General features: G+C 39.5%; 2 protein-coding genes across 2 annotated transcripts in view; one reads left to right on the top strand and one right to left on the bottom strand.

Annotated features, from left to right (window-relative positions):
- The first annotated feature begins 1001 nt into the window (after positions 1-1001).
- LOC141440699 (vacuolar protein sorting-associated protein 11 homolog) lies at positions 1002-18570 on the top strand. Its single transcript, XM_074105238.1, has 15 exons — positions 1002-1106; positions 1349-1417; positions 1889-2062; positions 3078-3230; positions 3760-3890; positions 5052-5202; positions 5817-6251; positions 6598-6873; positions 7873-8092; positions 14426-14648; positions 15179-15334; positions 16504-16676; positions 17046-17127; positions 17594-17809; positions 18429-18570. The coding sequence occupies exons 1-15, from the start codon at positions 1092-1094 to the stop codon at positions 18553-18555; spliced, it is 2601 nt and encodes an 866-aa protein (XP_073961339.1). The 5' UTR covers positions 1002-1091; the 3' UTR covers positions 18556-18570.
- Positions 18571-19175: 605 nt separating this feature from the next.
- Positions 19176-19592, bottom strand: part of LOC141441197 (vacuolar protein sorting-associated protein 11 homolog) — a 13771-nt gene continuing 13354 nt past the window's right edge. The window contains exon 6 of the mRNA XM_074105872.1: positions 19176-19185. Coding sequence (XP_073961973.1) covers positions 19176-19185 — 10 coding nt within the window. The remainder of the gene's footprint in view (positions 19186-19592) is intronic.

Raw genomic sequence — 19592 nt, 5'->3', positions numbered from 1 at the left:
GGGTGAGGGGTATGTTCGTAGTGCAGTATATGATCCGCAAATTAAGTTTTCTCAAAGTTTTGTACTAGACAACAATTGTAGCATATTCACTGCAGAAGCATACGCTATTATTGAAGCGCTTAAACGTATCTCATGTGTAAATAATTATAAGGATTTTCTAATACTATCTGATTCACTTAGTGTAATTAAATCGCTAGAAAATTTCAAAATACATTACAAAACTAATTATTTATTATACAAAATTAGGAATATTTTGTACAGCTTCTCCCTAAAACAGATCGAAGTATCCTTTATGTGGATTCCTTCTCATAAAGGAATAACTGGTAACGAAATCGCAGACCAGACTGCTTTCAAAGGATTAAATATGTTGGATGTACAAAATATAGTGCACGTCCCTCTGACCGACTTTTATAGTACGTTTCGCAGAGATGTAAGAAGATACTGGACAGACATGTGGAAGAAAGATCAAGAAGAGAAAGGAAAATGGTACGGAAATATTCAAACTGATTTACCCGTCAAGCCGTGGTACCATGATTTGAAGATTGCCAGTCGGGATTTTATAACTATCATAAACAGGCTTCGGTTTGGTCATTGCAATGCACCATTCCACTTGTACAGGCTCGGTATTGTTAACACTAATATTTGTTCTGCGTGCAATAACGCCGTTGGAGACCTAGACCATATTATATTCAAATGTCATAGCTATGCACTGGACAGACTGATACTTGCCAGCGAAATAAATCAAGCTGAAGAATCCTCCCGCCGCCTCACTGACCTATTGAAAAACACAAATTGCTTCGTTCCTCTCTACAAATATATTAAAAATACAATTGGAAAATATAGTGAAATAAGTGAATTCAAGTGATCAAAAACAAGACTTCTAAAATAAAGACTTGGCTTAAAGGTCTCGTTACCAAGCCATAATCTCCAAAAAAAAAAAAAAAAATAGTTTTGACATTTCGTTTGACAGATCTAATTTGACAGTTTGTTGATAAGGACAAGGGTAGCCCCAGGAATTTAACAAAAACTCCTTTATTATCTTTAATATTTATATTTACCAAATAATGTCTAGTTGGTAATACACAACCACTATGGCGTTCTTAGAGGTACGAGTAATAACTTCGTAAGGAATTGCTGAGTGATTTGTACAGTTTTGTAGTTCGTAAAGCCAAGTTTTTGTTGGAAAGATCATGACCATTCTGAGTAATAATTACGCCTGCTGGCTCTAATTAATAAGGATGTAAAATAATCAGTATTCACGCAGTTAAATAATGGAATCGGATACGGTATCAAACTGGCCGATTGTGACTAACTAGGTATTCATTATAATGTTTTTATGCGTTTTCAGTGGCGTCGTTTTACATTTTTTGATATACATAAGAACGTTGACGGTGGGAAGGTAGCAGAATGTTTACAAGTGAGTAACAAAAAATAATTTGATTTAGCAAATCTTTAAATACTCTTATATTATAGCCAAATTATTATTAGTCAACATTATGACGTGTTTTTTTATATTAAATACAATTTGATTTATAACAAATATACTTAATTAAAATAGTTATAATGACGATCGCAAGATGTAAAAATGTGTAGGAACATTTCTAGTAAGTAACTATCTTTGTGTGACTTTCTATAATTTCACATTTCTGTGGCCCGGTGGAAGACCAGTGCTGGTTTTCAACCAGCAATATGCTGAGGCAGGCTTTTTATAAAGGCAATTACTTATGTGTTTTTCTAACCTGTGTAATGTGTCACTGCTGTTATAAATAAATTATTTTCTTTCTGAGACAGACCCATATCTAATACTCCTTAAAATAAAATAAAAAGCAACTGGATCATTCAATTATTAAACAAATCCACTACTGTATTGAATTTAAATATGTCTCAGGATACTACCATAACAGCCACAACAAGCGGCAACTCCCATGTGGTGCTTTGCGACAATACGGGCTGGGCGCACCTGGTCTCCCGCTCATGGGAGATCACTCCATTCAAGGCCTATGAGCTATCAATATCACTAGCTCAGCAACTCCCACATGACCCGCTTCTTGTTACTATTGGTGTGAGTATTTTATCTGTGATCTGTATGATGGTGGTGATCTGAACTGAGTTAACTAAACTAAGTTAACTGAAGTTAGTGTTGATGAATAAAACATCAAGCATATTATAATCCTTATGGCCTTTCCACACGGTTTTTTGAACGCCCCTTCAACACGCGTTGACAGCACATTTTTCTTTCCATGGAGCAGCCATACCACTCGCGTGCATATCGCGTTTGTATTGATAACAACTTTCGTCCTTTTTGGTTTACAGCCACATACTAAATGCCATGCAAGATTGTCAATGTGTCAATGGGACAGAGTAAAAAAAGGATCCTAAAGACTACAAACTACTCTACTTTGTCTACTTTGACTGTACAAAGGCCTTTAGGTTCCCAACCTTAGTTGTGCCTACTGCCACATTTGTTTTTTTTCTAAAGTTCCACACTTTCTTTTACTTACTAAGTAACACCTACTAATTATCACTAAGCATCCTCCTTTGTCATCTACGAAGGGGCTTTATCAAATACCATGATGGTATCAAATACAACTATATTGGTCATCTGATTTTATGAATTAAATTCGGGTTTTGTTCCGTTCTGCGTACCTTAATTTTAGAGCAGCTCGATATTTCGGCACAGTTGCATGTGCCATGATCACGAGACCGATGACCGCGATAGTCTAAATCATATTGTATTGGCCATCTGATTTCAAAACTCATTAGCAATTTGGGTAATCTTAGATTTTGTTGAGCAAATGTTCTGCTAATAAAAACAAATAATTAATTATGTTATCTCAGCAACCTGCACTGACCTGCGAAGCAATTCAATGGTGCGTGTGAAGTTCCCAATCCGCACTGGGCCCGCGTGGGAACTATGGCCCAAGCCCTCTTGTTCTTAGAGGAGGCCTGTGCCCAGCAGTGGGACGTATATAGGCTGGGATGGATCTCAGCAACCCCAACCAAACCAGCGATCTTTGGCCCGCGCCCAACATTTTATTATAAAAACAAGAACTCTTTGTTACATGTTCATTTCTCAGGATGATGAGGCAGGCACAAACCCGTTAATAAAGGTGTGGGACTGGGGCCGCAAGGACCGGCACGGGAACCCGATATGTGTGCGCATGTCGCGCGCCGTGCCCTCGCATATGCGGCCCACGCCCGCCACGGCCCTCGCTGTCCATGAAAACAAGGTAAACCCATAGCCATAGCGTATCTGGGTGAATCACCCAAAATAGGCGCACTAAGCCCAGGTGAATCACGAAAAATAGGCGCACTAAGCCCAGGTAAATCACTCAAAATAGGCGCACTAAGCCCAGGTGAATCACGCAAAATAGGCGCCCCAAGTCCAGGCGAATCACGCAAAATAGGCGCACTAAGTCCAGGTGAATCACGCAAAATAGGCGCACTAAATCATCGAGTTACAGAAAACAGCCGGCTACTACCTATCTGAGTGAATATTCGAGCGTTTTGACCGGTCTGTTGAACGTCATTTACCATCCCATCCATCCCATCTCATCCCATGTTTATTAGCACAACGGATGGAGAAGACGCTAGATTTAGCATCGGTATTGTCTTTAGTTTCATAAAAAATGTAGACTTACCGGTTTACACGGACGAAGCCGCGGTTCAAGGCTAATAGTAATATTCTGTTACAATGGCCTTCCGCAAACCAACGCCCCTGATTCTATAACTACGACTATAAATTGTATTGGTCTACAGAATCTCCTCGCGGTGGGTTTCCAAGACGGCTCAGTGTCGCTGTACCGCGGCGACATCGCGCGACAACGCTCCGGCAAGATGAAGACCCTGCTGGATTCCGGGACCAGCCCCATCACTGGACTCGCTTTCAAGTTAGTATAGTCGAACAAACTGAGTCATGTACCAGCGTGGAACCTTTGTGCTACTATATGTCATGTTGACATACCATGCTTTTGTCAAGGAAATCATAGTGAAATTGGTTGATAAAAGGTACAGTCAAGGGCATAAATATATGTATGTTACCAAGATGTCAAAAATATCTATACACCTTTATGCCACTAACCATAAGGTTGGGGCGTATATTATACACCATGGCTGTATAAATATGCCCTCGACTGTACATGAATCAGTTTGTTCGACTCTACACTAAACCAGCAGTTCTCAAACTTTTAGCTCTTCGGGGCTCACTTTCATTCAAGCTAGTACAAACTAGCAGTTCTCAAACTTTTAGTTTATCGGGATAGTTTCCAAATCTAGCTAGTGTCAAGCCGAGAGAAAAAAATTGGCGACGCAGCAGATATTACACGGACTATTTGGAAACACTTTTGATCCAGTAATATCTGAAAGAAAGAAAGAAGAAAGAATTTATTTGAAATGTAACAAGGTTACAATTAAGATTCATTGGCGGACTCCTCACTAGACTCTGGGCCTGCATCGCGGAGACCAGAGAATTTACAAGTTGCAGCAGTTACTTAAATCTCAAGATCTCTTTGAGATAAACACATAAATTCCCTTAGATTAAAAATAATTCCAAATTTCGTAAAATAAAAGTCAAACTGTTATAGAGATATTAATAGTGCTACCGTTAGCATGTTGTATTGTTTTTGTATTTTGTAACTTTGTGTGTATGTACCTATGTATTATAAGCCTATTTTAAATGTATGCCATACGATTAAATAAATAAATAGTGCTACCGTAAAAATCCACCGAAATGTTTCGAGAACAGATATCTATCTAGTATAGCTAAAGTAAGAAAAGTTTTCCATGTCAAAATCTTTGTTATTAACATAAGATTGAATTTTACTAGGCCTGTGTATAAACTTTTTTCTCTACATTTACATTATACATTTGTATAAATACAACGAGTATTGTTGCTCGGGACTCAGCTGTTTTCTTGGTTTTCCTGAAAATTTAAATGAAAAAGAAAAAGTAAACATGTTTTGTTTCGAGTTTCGAACGACATTGGTGGTCGATTTGGCGGTGGCCCTCAGACGGTGAGCAATGGGTTTGAGTTATGGTGTGCATTGTTTTAGCGGCGCAGATAAACTGTTTGTGGTGTCCCGCGCATGCGTGCTGGTGTACTGGCTGAGCTCGGAGCGCGGCGTGACGCTGGACCGGCAGGGCGCCGCCGCCGGCTGCAGCGTGCTGGCCGCGAGACACCGCCTCACCGTCGCCACTGACGACGTGAGTACCTCCTGCCCACCAGACAGTGGACCTGTCATAGTGACTTCTCACTTATCCACTTCCGATATCCATAGGTACAGGGCTCGAACTTTGAGTGCGGATGACGTCAAAATTACGTCATTTTGCATACAGGATATATTTCAGGTGGAACAGATTTACAAATGATAATGTTTCTGAGTATGTAAATACAAATTGTCATTATTTCTAATGGCTTTATCAAATTCGACAATTTTATTATGGGACAAAATTCATGCAATATTCAAGATGGGCAGTTTTCCTTGTGTTAATGTCTTTCGAATTGTCAATTTTCCATTTGTACTCAATGATAGTAAATCGACTTGAAGTACAGCTTTTCCGCATTAGCGATCCCTTCAAATAGCGAACCTACTGTGTTAAAAATAAAGTTGTGTTAAATACTTGTGATTTATAAGTATCATTTAATAATATTGTAAATCTGTTTAAAAAAATATACCTCATTGAGTTTCTTGCCGGATTCTTCTCAACAGAGGTTTTTCCGAGCCGGTGGTAGATTTTTTTTTGACATTCATAAGTGCTCGTTTTAGCCTAAATTGAATAAAGATATTTTGACTTTGCTTAATATCTCATATTTTTAGGCGATATTCTGCTACACGACCGAAGGCCGCGGCCCCTGCTACGCGATAGAAGGCGAAAAAGTCCGTCTCGACTGGTTCCGAAGCTACCTCGTCATCACAACCAACGAGACTCCGAAAAATAGCGCTTCAACCAGCACCACGCCTGCACCCAAATCTCACCACATAACTATATTAGACATACAAAACAAATTCATAGTGTTCTCGAAAACTTTCGAAGAAATAGACGCAGTGCTAACAGAATGGGGCTCGTTTTATATCCTAACTAAAAAGAAGGAAATGATTTATTTGGACGAGAAAGATCTCCATTCGAAGCTCTGGTTGCTGTTTAAGAAGAATTTGTATGATGTGGCCATCAGGATAGCGAGCATGCAGCATTACGACGCCGAAGGGCTGACGGAGATTTATAAGCAGTATGGAGATCATTTGTATAGCAAGGTAATAGACAATTACAAGGAAAAAATACAAACCTAGCTCTAAGTAGACCTTGTGCAAGGTCCGCTCGGATTGCTACCACCATCTTGCTCGCTAATCCTGCCGTGAAACACAGCCGGAGAAATTACTGGATATATAATAATAATAAAAATTAGAGAAATTGAGTGAGAAACTTGCTCCTTTCTTTTTAAATTTTAGGAAAAAATTACTATCTTGATTTATTTACTTGGTTCACAGCACTTAAAGCTGCGTCTGGTTACTGTTTGAGACTATATCAACAATACACGCTGTATACAGATATTGCCGGCACATAGTACTGCACTAATAAATTAATGTACCTTCTTCACAGGGTGATTTAAAAGGGGCCATAGAGCAATACGTGAAAACGATAGGCTGGCTAGAGACCTCCTATGTCATTCGAAAATATCTGGAGTCCCGCCATTTGGAGCCTCTAGTTCTGTACCTAGAGGAACTCCACAAGAAGGGGGGCGCCACCGAAGACCACACGACGTTGTTACTGACCTGCTATGTGAAGATCGATCAGCACGACCAGCAGGGGAAGCTTAAAGAGTTCATCAACTCCAAGGATAAAGTCATCGAGTTTGATGTTGATGTTGCTATAAAGGTATAGTACGCCCGACATGCCGCTTTATCTATTTTCACGTTGAAAACCATATTAGCCCAGTGGCACACAAAATACGCGTTCTTGAATCTACATACGCACGACGACGTCTGTACACGCGTCAATGTGTGCGTAAGATACACAGGGCTGACTATCGCAAAACCCTAGTACTATAAGTACGACCAATGACATCTAAAGAGACTTATAATATGTAGGTATGGCTTAGATATGTGCAAATAAATGTAATCGTTAATCTTACCTATTTATTTAAACCTACTTAAAATGTGTATTTTAGCATTATTATTTTAATTACAATAGATATACGACTACAAACTTAAACTAATTATTCGGTAGGTAGTTATAGGTAGATTCATTGACGATGACGCGTGCCTTGGTTCTTATTACAATGTCATTAATGTCTAATTTTGACAAAATCACGCGTCTTCGTGGTTGGCACTAGGTATATTTCATGTATTAATCGCGATAATTTCAGAAATCATTATTTATTTATAAAAGGAAGTACTAGGTAGGATACCGTTACCATTTCGCAAAATTATTGCTCCTGAACTTAGTGCCGTGCGGCCGACATACATCGCGTTGCGCACCCGACTACTTTCCTGCGGTTTTCCTGCAATCTGCGCTTGAGGGGTGGGGTAACTCGAAACGGTGCGGGGCGGAGCGTGGCCATTCTGTACGTTAGTACTATTATAATTATACTCTGTGCCAGTGGTTAAAGAACCTCCCTATGAAGCTTGAGGTCCCGGGTTCAATCCCCGGCCGTGGTAGATATTTGTATGAAAAATACGAATGTTTGTTTGGATGTTTAATATGTATTTAAGTTTATCCGTTGCCTAGTATCCATGGTAAAACCTTTGTTAGTTTGGGACTAGGTCAATGGTGTCAACTGTCCCATGATATTTAATCATTACTTATTTTAACTGTTGAATAAAGCCTGCCTAAATTGAATAAAGATATTTTGACTTTGACTTTGACTTTGTTCAGGTGGTCCGACAAGTGAGTATAGACGACGCTTTGTCCCTTGCGGCGAACCATAAGCGGCACGACTGGTATCTGAAGCTCATGATTGAAGACAAGAAGGCATATGCCGAAGCGCTGGAGTACTTGGCCGACCTCGAGTTTGAAGACGCCGATGCTCATATGAAGACCTATGGGCTAAAGCTGATACAGCATCTGCCTAAGGAGAGCACTAAATTTCTTATAGGTAAGCGTTTTACGTATTTGAATACAAGGTACTGTGAGACATACTTTGTATTGTACACACATTCCTGGGTAACAAAAAAATTCAGTAATGAGCACACATTCCTGGGTGAACTTGAACTAAAAAATCCGATCCTGCCGTGTTCATGCAGTTCCTTCTGTAAGGCTGAGAACTAGATGCCCAGTTGTTAGTATCGACCTCCGATATTCAAGATCGATATATCGATACACAACATGTTAAAAAGATTAACAGTAGAGGTCAACAATAGATATCGTTAAAGAGTGTTAGCAGTCGAAATTGTTGTATAGACTTAAATATGGATGATACAATGATAACAATGAATAGTTAACAATTTGTAATTTAATAATTCAATTTTATATTTAAAGTCTGTTGTGGTGCTAATAAGTATTCCATTAGTGTCTTTATAGAATATATTACGATTATTATTTTACAATAACATATCATTTTATTATCGATATCATTTAGGTAGAGTCGATAAGTGAGAAGTCACTATGACAGATCAAAAATGCCACAAAAGTTCCGGGCTCTGGTAATGAGGGTGAAGGCCGCCCTTTTGCATCACTTTCTCTCGCACTAACTTTTTCCATCTGCGTATTTAGTTAGTCATAATATATAATTAGAAACTATTCGATGCGTATTTTCTTTTGTCAATTGAACAAAAAAGGACAATGTTTAAGCCCGGTAAAGTTCAGGAGGTGAGGCGTGACGTCACTTCTTAGTAAAAAGTGTACATAAATGTGATCTCACACGGAACTTTAACCAGCTATATGTCCATATTTTTTGGTGATTTAACTGACGGACTTATAATAAGTAATTTAGGAATGTTGCCTATTATTAACACTTGTGACTCACGTATCCACACATAAATTATTGTAATGAAGATAAGGGTAGTTTTTCGCCGCCGTCGGACGCGCCGAGCAGCCGCGAGAACACAGCGCAGTTACGATCGGCTTTCCATTCGAGCTCACTTTGCGAAAGAACCACGGATTGAGTCGAAACATGTCGGGAATATCTCAACTATTAACACGTGAGAAAGAATTAGGTGTTTCATATGTCGCAGTACCTACTGAATTTTATTAAGGTTTTTTTGGGAAATCACTTTGAATTTGTTCTTGTTTTCCTCAAAAGTGAAGCTGAGGTATTTATATGACGCAGTTAGCTTTTTGCTCACTGGTGCGCCCCCGAAAAAAACAAAAAACAGGTTGATTTCTTATACAGCGGGAATTCAGGAAAACTCCTTCTTGATATTTAATGGTTGTTTAGTGTAAGGAAAGTACCTACTACTGTTGGGAAAATCTAAGTTTCAAATGTACATCTCCAGTGGCAATGAATGTGCCATGTTTCACACTCAGTCAGAGTAGTGTTCAATAAGTATATATTTATTAAATTTTACGTATTCTCTATAAAACATTTTTAACTGGTTTTTGTATGATTATAAAAATAAAAGTAAAACAGTTCTGTATTATACATAATGACATGTAATAATAGTTTTTGTAATAGAATGGCCAAAGGCTCTAACTAAAGTTTACACTATAAAATAGAATTATTTTATAATTATATCTAACACAGTACAATGTGGAACTACTTTTCATTAAATTAAGTCACTAACACGAGGGCGGCAAGTTTTAAGTATACATGGTGGAAAATTTTGACGCCACCTGACGGGAAAGTGATAGGAAAATTTATTCAAAGCAAACGTTCCTTTATTTTAAAAAGATACAAAACTGAATTAAACTATTTTTTTACGTTTAGTTAAAATAAAGAGAAAGTTTACATGGAATAATCTGCCTTTCAATTTATTTACCATATTTCTTAGAGATATTTGATTCTTATGATTAACCCTATCGATTTATGCCATTTTTTTAATTATTATTTATGGCATAAGTAATGACTTTTTTTTTGTTTTTTAATCGTTTGCATCCCCACCCGGCAACTGTATTTTCAAATATCTTTGAATACAGTTTTGTTTTTTTATTAAAAATAATAAAATGTTTCCTTTCAGTTAATTTTCCTAACTACATATTCTTTGCAAGTGGCGTTAAAATTTTCCACGCTGTATAAAGCATTTTTTTTAAATTAACAGCTACACAGTTAACAAACAATAAAAAGAAAGGGCGTCGCCAAGTCAGGGAGAGGCAGCTGACCTCCCAGATATTCCGACTGCTTTTCACTGTATAGTCGCCATCAGATATTTCAGAGCGGTCAAGGTGGTCAAAAATATCGGTATGCACTCTATTATTAAGGTATTAGAGTTCATATATCGATATTTTTGACCACGTTGGCCGCTCCAAAATATCTGATGCCAACTGTACTTACAATGAGGGCTATCGCGTATGAATTCGCCGCTAGAGGCGCTAGTGTAGCGTGAGGTCTCCGAAATGTCAAATTCATAGTTTTTGGGTGAGCTACGCGGGTTAATTTATAATTAGAATAATTTTGTGAATATTTTGCATTACTTGAAATTAATTATGCCAATTATGCGATAAGGGCAATGAATGTCTATGTTTTGAGACAGTTTTGTCTTTCGAAAACTTTTGTCCTCCCTTTTTTCCGAACAAAACAGGACTACGCAAGACTGTCGTTGCTCTATATTTTTATGGTACCTACGGTTTTAAGATGTATTAAATATGATTTTAATCCAAACATTGTTTTCACGCCCGTAATAACAGACTTTGAAAGCCACACTTAAAAACCTCACGCAACAGTGGCGCCATCTAGTAAGACAAAAAACGATAGCCCTCATTCAGACCATTCCCATCATCCTTAAATCGACCCACCCCATCAACCATCGCTTGACGACGCCCTTGACAAAAGTACTTACAATAATTGACACACAGAAGCGAGATTGGTTACGGAGCGGAAACGAAACATTTTGTATTATTCCAACTTGTTTGAACCCGTCCACACTGAATTTGTGCCGCAGCGTTTCTCCGCTCCGCCAGTGCATCTGTGTACATGTCATCCCACGGCTATACACTTCAATCTTTAAACGAATCGCAATAGCTAAGCATGGTGTCGAGGGTACAAGCGTGGACGCAGCAATCCTCCGTAATAGTTTCGTAACGTTTACCACGCGCTTTTAAACCCAACGCCCGTTTCGTTGCCATCCAATAAGGGTGTTCATAACCTTTCAGTATAGTACTGTACACGCCGATCGAGGATCTCTTGGGGTTTTGCAAACTGCATACAGCGGCTATAGTGTCAGCCAATCGCCTCCCGCAATAGTGCCGCGGCTCGTCCTTCGTTACCGATTGTCCATGACAGATGGCGCTAACAATGATTAGTAGCAAAAACGACTGCATCGTACCGATTTGAATTGTTGTGTTGGTAATGAGGCTGAATAGCGATTGCTCTGATGTTTTATAGGGGTGGGCTCATGAATATTCATAGTCTTTGGGTTGGGTTCGCTCACGTAGAATACGTAGGAATTATTAAATATTCTGTATGTGCGAATATATGTATGAGTTACCAGCCTTTGCTCGCGGGTTCGCACGAGCAATCAATTAGATCTAGTACTTGAATGAAATTCCGAGATTTTACTGAATTCCAATGGGAAAAAGAAATTACCACGAGGTAATTCATTAACGAGCCACGAGGTCTTCATTAACGTTGCATAAACACCCGCGCCGAATTTCATGTCTCTAATCCTACGTCTGACTCTACATACAAATTTTTATCCAAATTCATCCAGCGGTTTGGCGTGAAGAACTAACAAACACACAAACACAAAGTTTCGTTTTTATAATATTAGTGGGGTAACAAATACAATGAAGTAAAATAAGTTTCTGTTAAAAAAAAAACATTTTTAAATCAAGCTTTTTTTGCTAAACTGTACTTGTTGTTGTCTGTACAGTACGATTACTTGGAGTTAACACTTGACAGATGGGCGTGCCTTCAGTCAATTTTCAACTTTGACGTCATACAAATAAAATAGTTTTTACATAATCTGTAAACGTGGGTAGCGGTATACTAAAAATGGCTTTATTTGTATGACGTCAAAGTTGAAAATTGACTGAAGGCACGCCCATCTGTCAAGTGTTAACTCGAATTAATCAAACTGTACTTGCATTATCATTTAAACTGCATATCCGTACCAAGTTTCAAGTCTGTACTATTAACCATTGAAGAGTTCCCTCCTGCGGAGACGATCCTGTCACGACCACAAACAGGGCAAGCTAAAGAAAAGCTTGTTATAAAATTGAATTGAAATTAACATTAATGAAATGCAAAAGCAAAATAGTACCGGATTAAAAGAATTAAGAGCGTCTTGATGTGCAAGGAACTTTAGTTTGTTTTCAAAATATATCACATCCCATATCCTTATTAGGTTTTCCAACTATTTCTACTGGCTTATATTCAAACCTCCTTAGTTCTAAAAACAAATAGGTACAGTCGATGTCAAAGATATCTATACACTTTAGTACCTTGTCACTGTATGCCATCTGACAATTTTATACAAAAGTTCAAACACGAAGTGACAGCGACAAGGTAAAGATATATTTGTCCTCGACAGTACAACCAGACGGAGAGCGCCGTTTTCATCTATATAATATTAGTTAAGTTTAGAGGTGACGTCCTTCCCAGTCATATGTGATTTGCTCAATGAGTGGAAATTTCAATGCGTAGGGATTTAGAATTATTAATAGGTAAAGGTGTATTTTGAATGAATTACCTCCCGGTAAATTCCCCGCTGACGTCAGAATTAATTTATCTGAAAATGAACTAATCTCGTATATTTATTTATACCGGGATCTCTAAAACGTCGCTATCGATCCAATTTGGTTTGCAGGGACACAAAACACAGATAGTTCAGAAATCAATCTCCATACAAGTGCGCTCGAGCAACGCACACATAGACATTGCTCACGGACACGTTATCTCGGACCGGTTGGGACCAGTGCGAGCGCGAGTGCCATCCGCTTGAAACACGTTTTTGTGCAATAATGGAGCAACAAAAAAAAGTTATTATAACTGTTCAGTGGACGGTTGTTTAAATTAAATAATCGTGAATTTCGCCAATAACGAAATCGTCGAAAGATATTGTCTGTGACAAATTTATGGTATAACAATGACATTAAAATTAAAATATTTTAGTTATTAATTTATATTTCCATTCTTCCCGTTTTATACTCAACAATAAATCAAACAACGAGATACGAGTGCCACTACCACGATAGTTGACAACCATAGAGCGACCGCCGAGCGTAGGTTTGAAAAGCGAAGTACATACAGAAAATTTAGTTCTGAACTATCTGTGTTTTTTGGTGGGGATTTGTGGAGCCAACAATCGATCTAGCTTGATCTTATCGTATTTTTGGGAAAACGCGTGTATTAGAGTTTTAAATGAATACAAGTTATGCGATAGACAGAGAAACATAAAGTAGGATTGATTTTTACGCATAATCTTCCTTTTAAAATCCTCAAAATCAATCTCAATAGGGACTCGCACCTCTGAGTTTTTGAAAATTAATGATCGAAAGTACATTTCAAATTTACCACGAGCTTTACGGCGAAGAAATACATCGTGAGGAAACCTGCTCAGACCTACGAAGCAAATCAATGGTGTGTATGAAGTTTCCAAATCCGCACTGGGCTCGGGTGGGTACGATGGCCCAAGCCAAGAAGAAGATCTGAGAAGAGTTTTGTGCCCAGCAGTATATACGTATATTCATCATCATCATCATCATCAGCCGGAAGACGTCCACTGCTGAACAAAGGCTTCCCCTTAGAACGCCACAATGAACGACAACTCGCCACTTGCATCCACCGGATATAATAATAAAGTTTAATTTACACACATTCGGTACAGAGTACACGCATAATTCTAAAATAAAAATGAAGTCAAATAAAAATTATTAATTAAAAACAAATTACTACAACAAATAGGGAGTATTACTGCAATGTTCTGCCGTCAGAATGCAGCACTAGCACAAACAGTAAACAGATTTTTTAATGTCTTAACACACAATGTCCATAGGATGCCATAATATGATATTATTTCAATAACATTTTTGGAAATATAGCTCTGTCGCTACATCGATGTAAATTTCATGTTATTTTGTTACTAATGAATATTAAAGTTTTCATGATCCGTCACGGCCACAAACTTTAAAGAGAACTGACGTTGTCATGGCGGTTTGTGCTAATGTCGCCCCCTGCGCAGAGTTTCGCGGAATATTCCCTATTACAACATGGAATATTTTATTAAGTTATTTAAATGTGTATTTGCGATTACAGCATTGTTGGTTGCCGTGATCCTTAGCTTCCGGTTCTGGTTTTGGTGGTATGATGATGATGATGATGGTCTTTCCACAGCATTATGCACGGACTACAAGCCCCGGAGCAAGCCGCTGGTCGACGAGGCGTCCCTTTCCGGCGGCTACCGGGAACCGGACCGGGCAGATCCCGACGATTACATACACATGTTCCTCAGCAACTCTGAGCAACTTATAGAGTTCCTTGAACACATGACCGCGGCCGACGTGCAGTGTTCGAAGCTCGTGTATAACGCGCTTATAGAGCATTATATACATGTGTGGTGAGTTGGTTTAGGCTGCGTTCTGATCATAGATTTGCGAGGAATGTGTTTGTTATGAAGCTATATGTAGAAACGCTTCATTCGCTTAACCTCGCTTAGCGCAGCTCTAGTGGAAACAGCTCAGCGGAGCTTAGTTTTTGTATATCAAAATAGGATTGTTTCCTTTACGTAAAATGAGCTAGTTAAAGGATTTAAAGCCGAGTTTAGACTGGCAAGAAAAATAGTGCAAGTTGCATTACATTGCGGCGTTTCGATTTTCACTACAAACTCGTTGGCTTAACGGCCTCGTAATGTAATGCAACTTGCACGATTTTTCTTGCAAGTCTAAACTTAGCTTAAGGCAGTTTCTCTCCGTGGCCCGTATTTTTTTTTCACCGTTGTGTTTTTCACACGTGTAGTAAATTGATTTGTGTAACTACCCTACAGTAAAACTTTCTTTAAAAAATTCAAAGGTGAAGCGTTCCAATCGCCAATGCACTAGAAAGAAAATACTAATATTATCAATATTTAACTCGATTCCCCTCCCCCAGGGCGAAGTCTCCCGACAAGAAAGCGGAGTACGAAGAGAAGATAATGAAGGTGTTGCGTGACCCTACGGCCAACTACGACAAAGACCAGACCCTCGTCATCTGCCAGATGCTGGGCTTCCGCGCCGGCATCCTGCATCTGTACGAAGAGAATAAGCTGTGAGTGGGAACTGATACTATCGTGATCACTTAAAGCTCAGTTTCATAGGTCAATAACTCGGTTGATATACAACGTACGGTGTCTTCCCGCAGGCGATATAACGACTAATAAAACTTATAAGTCGATGACTCGGTCGACATAAAGCGTGCGGTTGCTCCCCGCAGGCGGAATAGCGACTAGTAAAACCCGATGCAAACCCTATGGCATACGTTATGTAAATCTCCCGGACCCTGCATTAGGGTCCTATCGACCAACGAAACTGAGATTTCATTGGTCGATAGGGCCTTTAATGCGGGTTGCGGGATATTTACAAAACGCATGCCTAGTATTCGCATTTTTGCTACCACCATCTTGCTCGCTAATCCTGCCGTGAAGCAGCAGTGCTGCACTATTGTGTTTCAGCGTGGAGAGTAAGACAGCCGGTGAAATTACTGGCACTTGAGGTATCCCATCTTCGGCCTCTAGGTTGGCAGCGCATCTGCAATCACCCTGGTGTTGCAGGTGTCTATGGGCGGTGGCGATCTCTTACCATCAGGAGACCCACTTGCTCGTTTGCCATCCAGTCGTGTAAAAAAAATCGGGGAACGGTTTTCATTGGTCGGTAGAGCCCGCATGCGGGGTAAGGAGTATTTCCATAACACATGTTATAGGGCCTGCGTTCGTGTTTTCGGGCGGAGAATCACCACACGCTGTATATCGACCGAGTTATCGACCAATGAAACTGAGCCTTAAGTCGATATCTAGATCGATATACGTACATACGTAGTAAGGATAGATTTTAGAAATTAATGCTATATTTTGTGTTTCGGTACTGATTGCATGTAGTGAGAACTGATGGACGCATACACTTTCCCAGTATGTACAATCATTCTAAGATTAAAATAATCTTAAGATGGATCTTAGGAATTCTGACTAAATACTGTCTTTATTCTTTTCCATATAGTGTTTACTCTTTTGAATAACGACAGTATTTTTTTTATTCGACTGGATGACAAACGAGCAAGTGGGTCTCCTGATGGTAAGAGATCACCACCGCCCATCAACATCTGCAACACTAGGGGTATTGCAGTGCAGATGCGTATCTGTATCTGCTCAGAATTTCTTGGTATTACTTGTCTCCCACGCCCAACATCATAGCTCGCACAGCATTTTCAAGTGTTCGTTATAGATGGCGTGCTCAAGTAGCGTTACACATGCGCGCCGGCGAAGCAGAAGCGGCGTTGGACGTGTGCCGGCGACGCGGCGCCCTCGCCCCGCGGCTGTGGCTGGACGTGCTGTGGTGGCGCTCCCCGAACAACCCGCCCGCGACCGAGCATCTACCAGAGCTGCTTAGTGTCATCGGTGAGTTATTAGTGTTTGTTGTACATGGCGCGCTCAAGTAGCGTTACACATGCGCGCCGGCGAAGCAGAAGCGGCGTTGGACGTTTGTCGGCGACGCGGCGCCCTCGCCCCGCGGCTGTGGCTCGGGGTGAGTTATGATTTGCATGACAACAAACTACATATTTTCTAAGAACAAAATAAGCGGTTGACATAATCTGTAATGCCAGAATAAACGAAAAGTATAATATTTAAAAGACACAATGTGCATTTTACATAACAACGACAAGTAAAACAGTAAGACATAGCCGACCGAGCTCCGAGTTGATCGGAGGGTTCCTTACAAATAAGTTGTTATTTTAGAAAATAAACAATGTATTATTTATCTTTCAGCGTCCGAAAAACTTCTATCTCCTATTCTAGTCGTTGATTGCCTCGCCAGTATATCTTCGTACACTCTTGGAGATGTCCGCAAGTAAGTTATTTTATGTTGAATAACCCCATCCAGACATTTCTTCTACTCTAACCAAGTCTTACCTCGTATGAGTGAGAATAAATAACAAAACACAATTTGATATTTTTTCGTTTGAAATAACACAGCCTTGTTTTTATCTAGCTTATCAAGTTATACTCAATCATTACTCTCTCAAAGGACGTTTCACACTGTTGCACTAACTTGAAAAACTTTTTTTTTTTCTGCATTTTTACAGCAGCCCTTGTTAATCTTATTATTATTAGGATGGATTTCCCGAATTTCCCACGATATAAGAAACGATGTAACGAAGGCGAAGCTGCAGATGCAAAATATTTTTTTGAATCAGGGGTTACTTTGTGGAGGTCCATATCAATGAACTAAGGTCGCGGATGAGCAAAGTAATTGTTCTTAGTTCAAAGTTAGCCTTCAGCACTCTTTTCCCCAATCTAACATCCTCAAATTTCAGGTACCTAACAGACGTACTGAAATCCGAAAGCGACGTCATCACGCGAGAGCAAGAGCTGGCCGCCAAGTACAAGGCGGAGAGTGGAAAAATGAAGACGCACATACACACACTGCAACACGAGCCAGTGACGTTCCAGAGCTCTAAGTGTGCAGCGTGCAACAGGCCGCTGGAACTGCCAAGCGTGCACTTTCTGTGCCAGCATTCCTTCCACCAGCAGTAAGTTGCGTAGTCTATTCGCCGAGAATACGGTATTTTGCAACTCCTGAATTAGTCATATACTGTTTATTAGCATGAAAATATAAATATACAGACAATGTTTAGCGAAGAGAAAATTAATTCGGTTGCAAATTGGAATTATAGTGGTTATTGAAAATTCTATATATCTGTTTCTTTCTAAAACGCTTTTCTCTATGCAGCAAGTATGTCCTTTCTCTAATCACTGTTATGTGTAATGGTACGAATAGTTTAAAAATTGTTTTTCTGTTCGATAACATGCATTGTCAAGCTTTAATTTATAAAATATTTAAAAATACTCAAATACCGTATCTATGAACAACTCCCCTCCCACGCCCAGATCAACAGTGTGTCGACTCAAAATAATGCACCATTTCAATTTGGACTTTCGATTTGAATTAATTGTAAATAAACTGGTACATTATTTCAAGTTGATTCGGTGTTGATCTAGAAGTGTGATATAGGAAATTCACATCTCTGGCCGGCCTATGAAACCCTCACTCCGCTCGTGTTTTAACATCACCGGTGCTCGCTCCGCATATGTATGACAGTTACTCCACCATATTCGCTGGCGACAACTTGAGCTAACCCCCTGTTGCAGCTGTTTCCAAAGCTACTCGGAGTCGGAGCGCGAGTGCCCGGCGTGCGGGACGCGCGCGCGCCGCGAGCCGCCGCCGCCCGCCGCCGACAGTCTGCACGCGCGGCTGCACCAGCAGCACGACCCGTAAGTACAGTCAACGTCATAAATAAGTGATTTTGTACCTTGTCGCTTTCAGTCGGTAGACAATTTTGTATGGCTTTTCAAACATGACGTTGACGATACCATTGCGAACCGAAATTATTGAGCCACTCGCCACTGTACATAATTTAGCCGAGTTATACATAATAGAAGTAAAATGTGTCATTAATATAAGAATAGCATTACACGGCCAAATTTCAAAACAGTGGCAAGTGGCTCGACAATCCCTGTTCGTGAATATACATATATATCTACTAGGTAGTCATCATCATCAGCTTCTTCAGCCGGAAGACGCACTAATTTTTAATGAGATCCGTACCACAAAAAAATAAAAAACTCTTGGTGAACATTCTGTTTTTAGAAATCATTTCACACAAAATGTCTAATTTTACTCATCTTAATGGTGGTCTCTAACAACTTACGCACTATAACAGAAATACATCAAACAACCTACTGTATGTTGTCACAGCTGCAACCAACTGTTGTAAACATCGCTATACGTTGGTATTTCCCTTCAAATTATGTATCTTGGATGGAAATGCTTGGACAGTATACTTAATTTAAACTTTGACAGTATGATTATATTAGCTGATTAGCTAACATGTTTATTTACATGGTACTGTCGTATAAAAAAGAATACTTTTACAACGTTTTCAAAATTTTAACAGTCAACCATATATAGATTTCCAAGCAAACCACAGGATGATGTCATTGTCAGTATTATTTTTAATTAACACATCTTTATTTATAAGATTTTTTAAACAATTAAAATCGATTGTCACTAAAATAACATTAAACACGTAGCAAAAAATATTTTTTCATTACACTGCTCGTAAACAGTGTCGTAACATGCAGGCTGCCTTGGTTGCAACCCCCCATTAAAACCCTCGACCTTAATGTGCTTGTCATGAAACCCGTGGTCGGTAAATGAGTCATTGCCCGTACTCATTTTCTTGTCATGAAGCCAAGGTCGTAAATGAGTGTGATACTGCATGCGTGCAGGAGCGCGGGCGCGCACGTCGGGCA

This window comes from Choristoneura fumiferana, chromosome 23 (assembly GCF_025370935.1).
Source record: "Choristoneura fumiferana chromosome 23, NRCan_CFum_1, whole genome shotgun sequence".
NCBI classification, from domain to species: domain Eukaryota; kingdom Metazoa; phylum Arthropoda; class Insecta; order Lepidoptera; family Tortricidae; genus Choristoneura; species Choristoneura fumiferana.
Note: the sequence above shows the minus strand (reverse complement) of the source record. Positions and strands in the feature narration are given on the sequence as shown.

Coding starts and splice junctions, on each gene's coding strand:
- LOC141440699 (XM_074105238.1), top strand. Junction 2,063..3,077: donor CGCTTCTTGTTACTATTGGT/GTGAGTATTTTA, acceptor TTCATTTCTCAG/GATGATGAGGCAGGCACAAA. Junction 8,093..14,425: donor GAGCACTAAATTTCTTATAG/GTAAGCGTTTTA, acceptor GTCTTTCCACAG/CATTATGCACGGACTACAAG.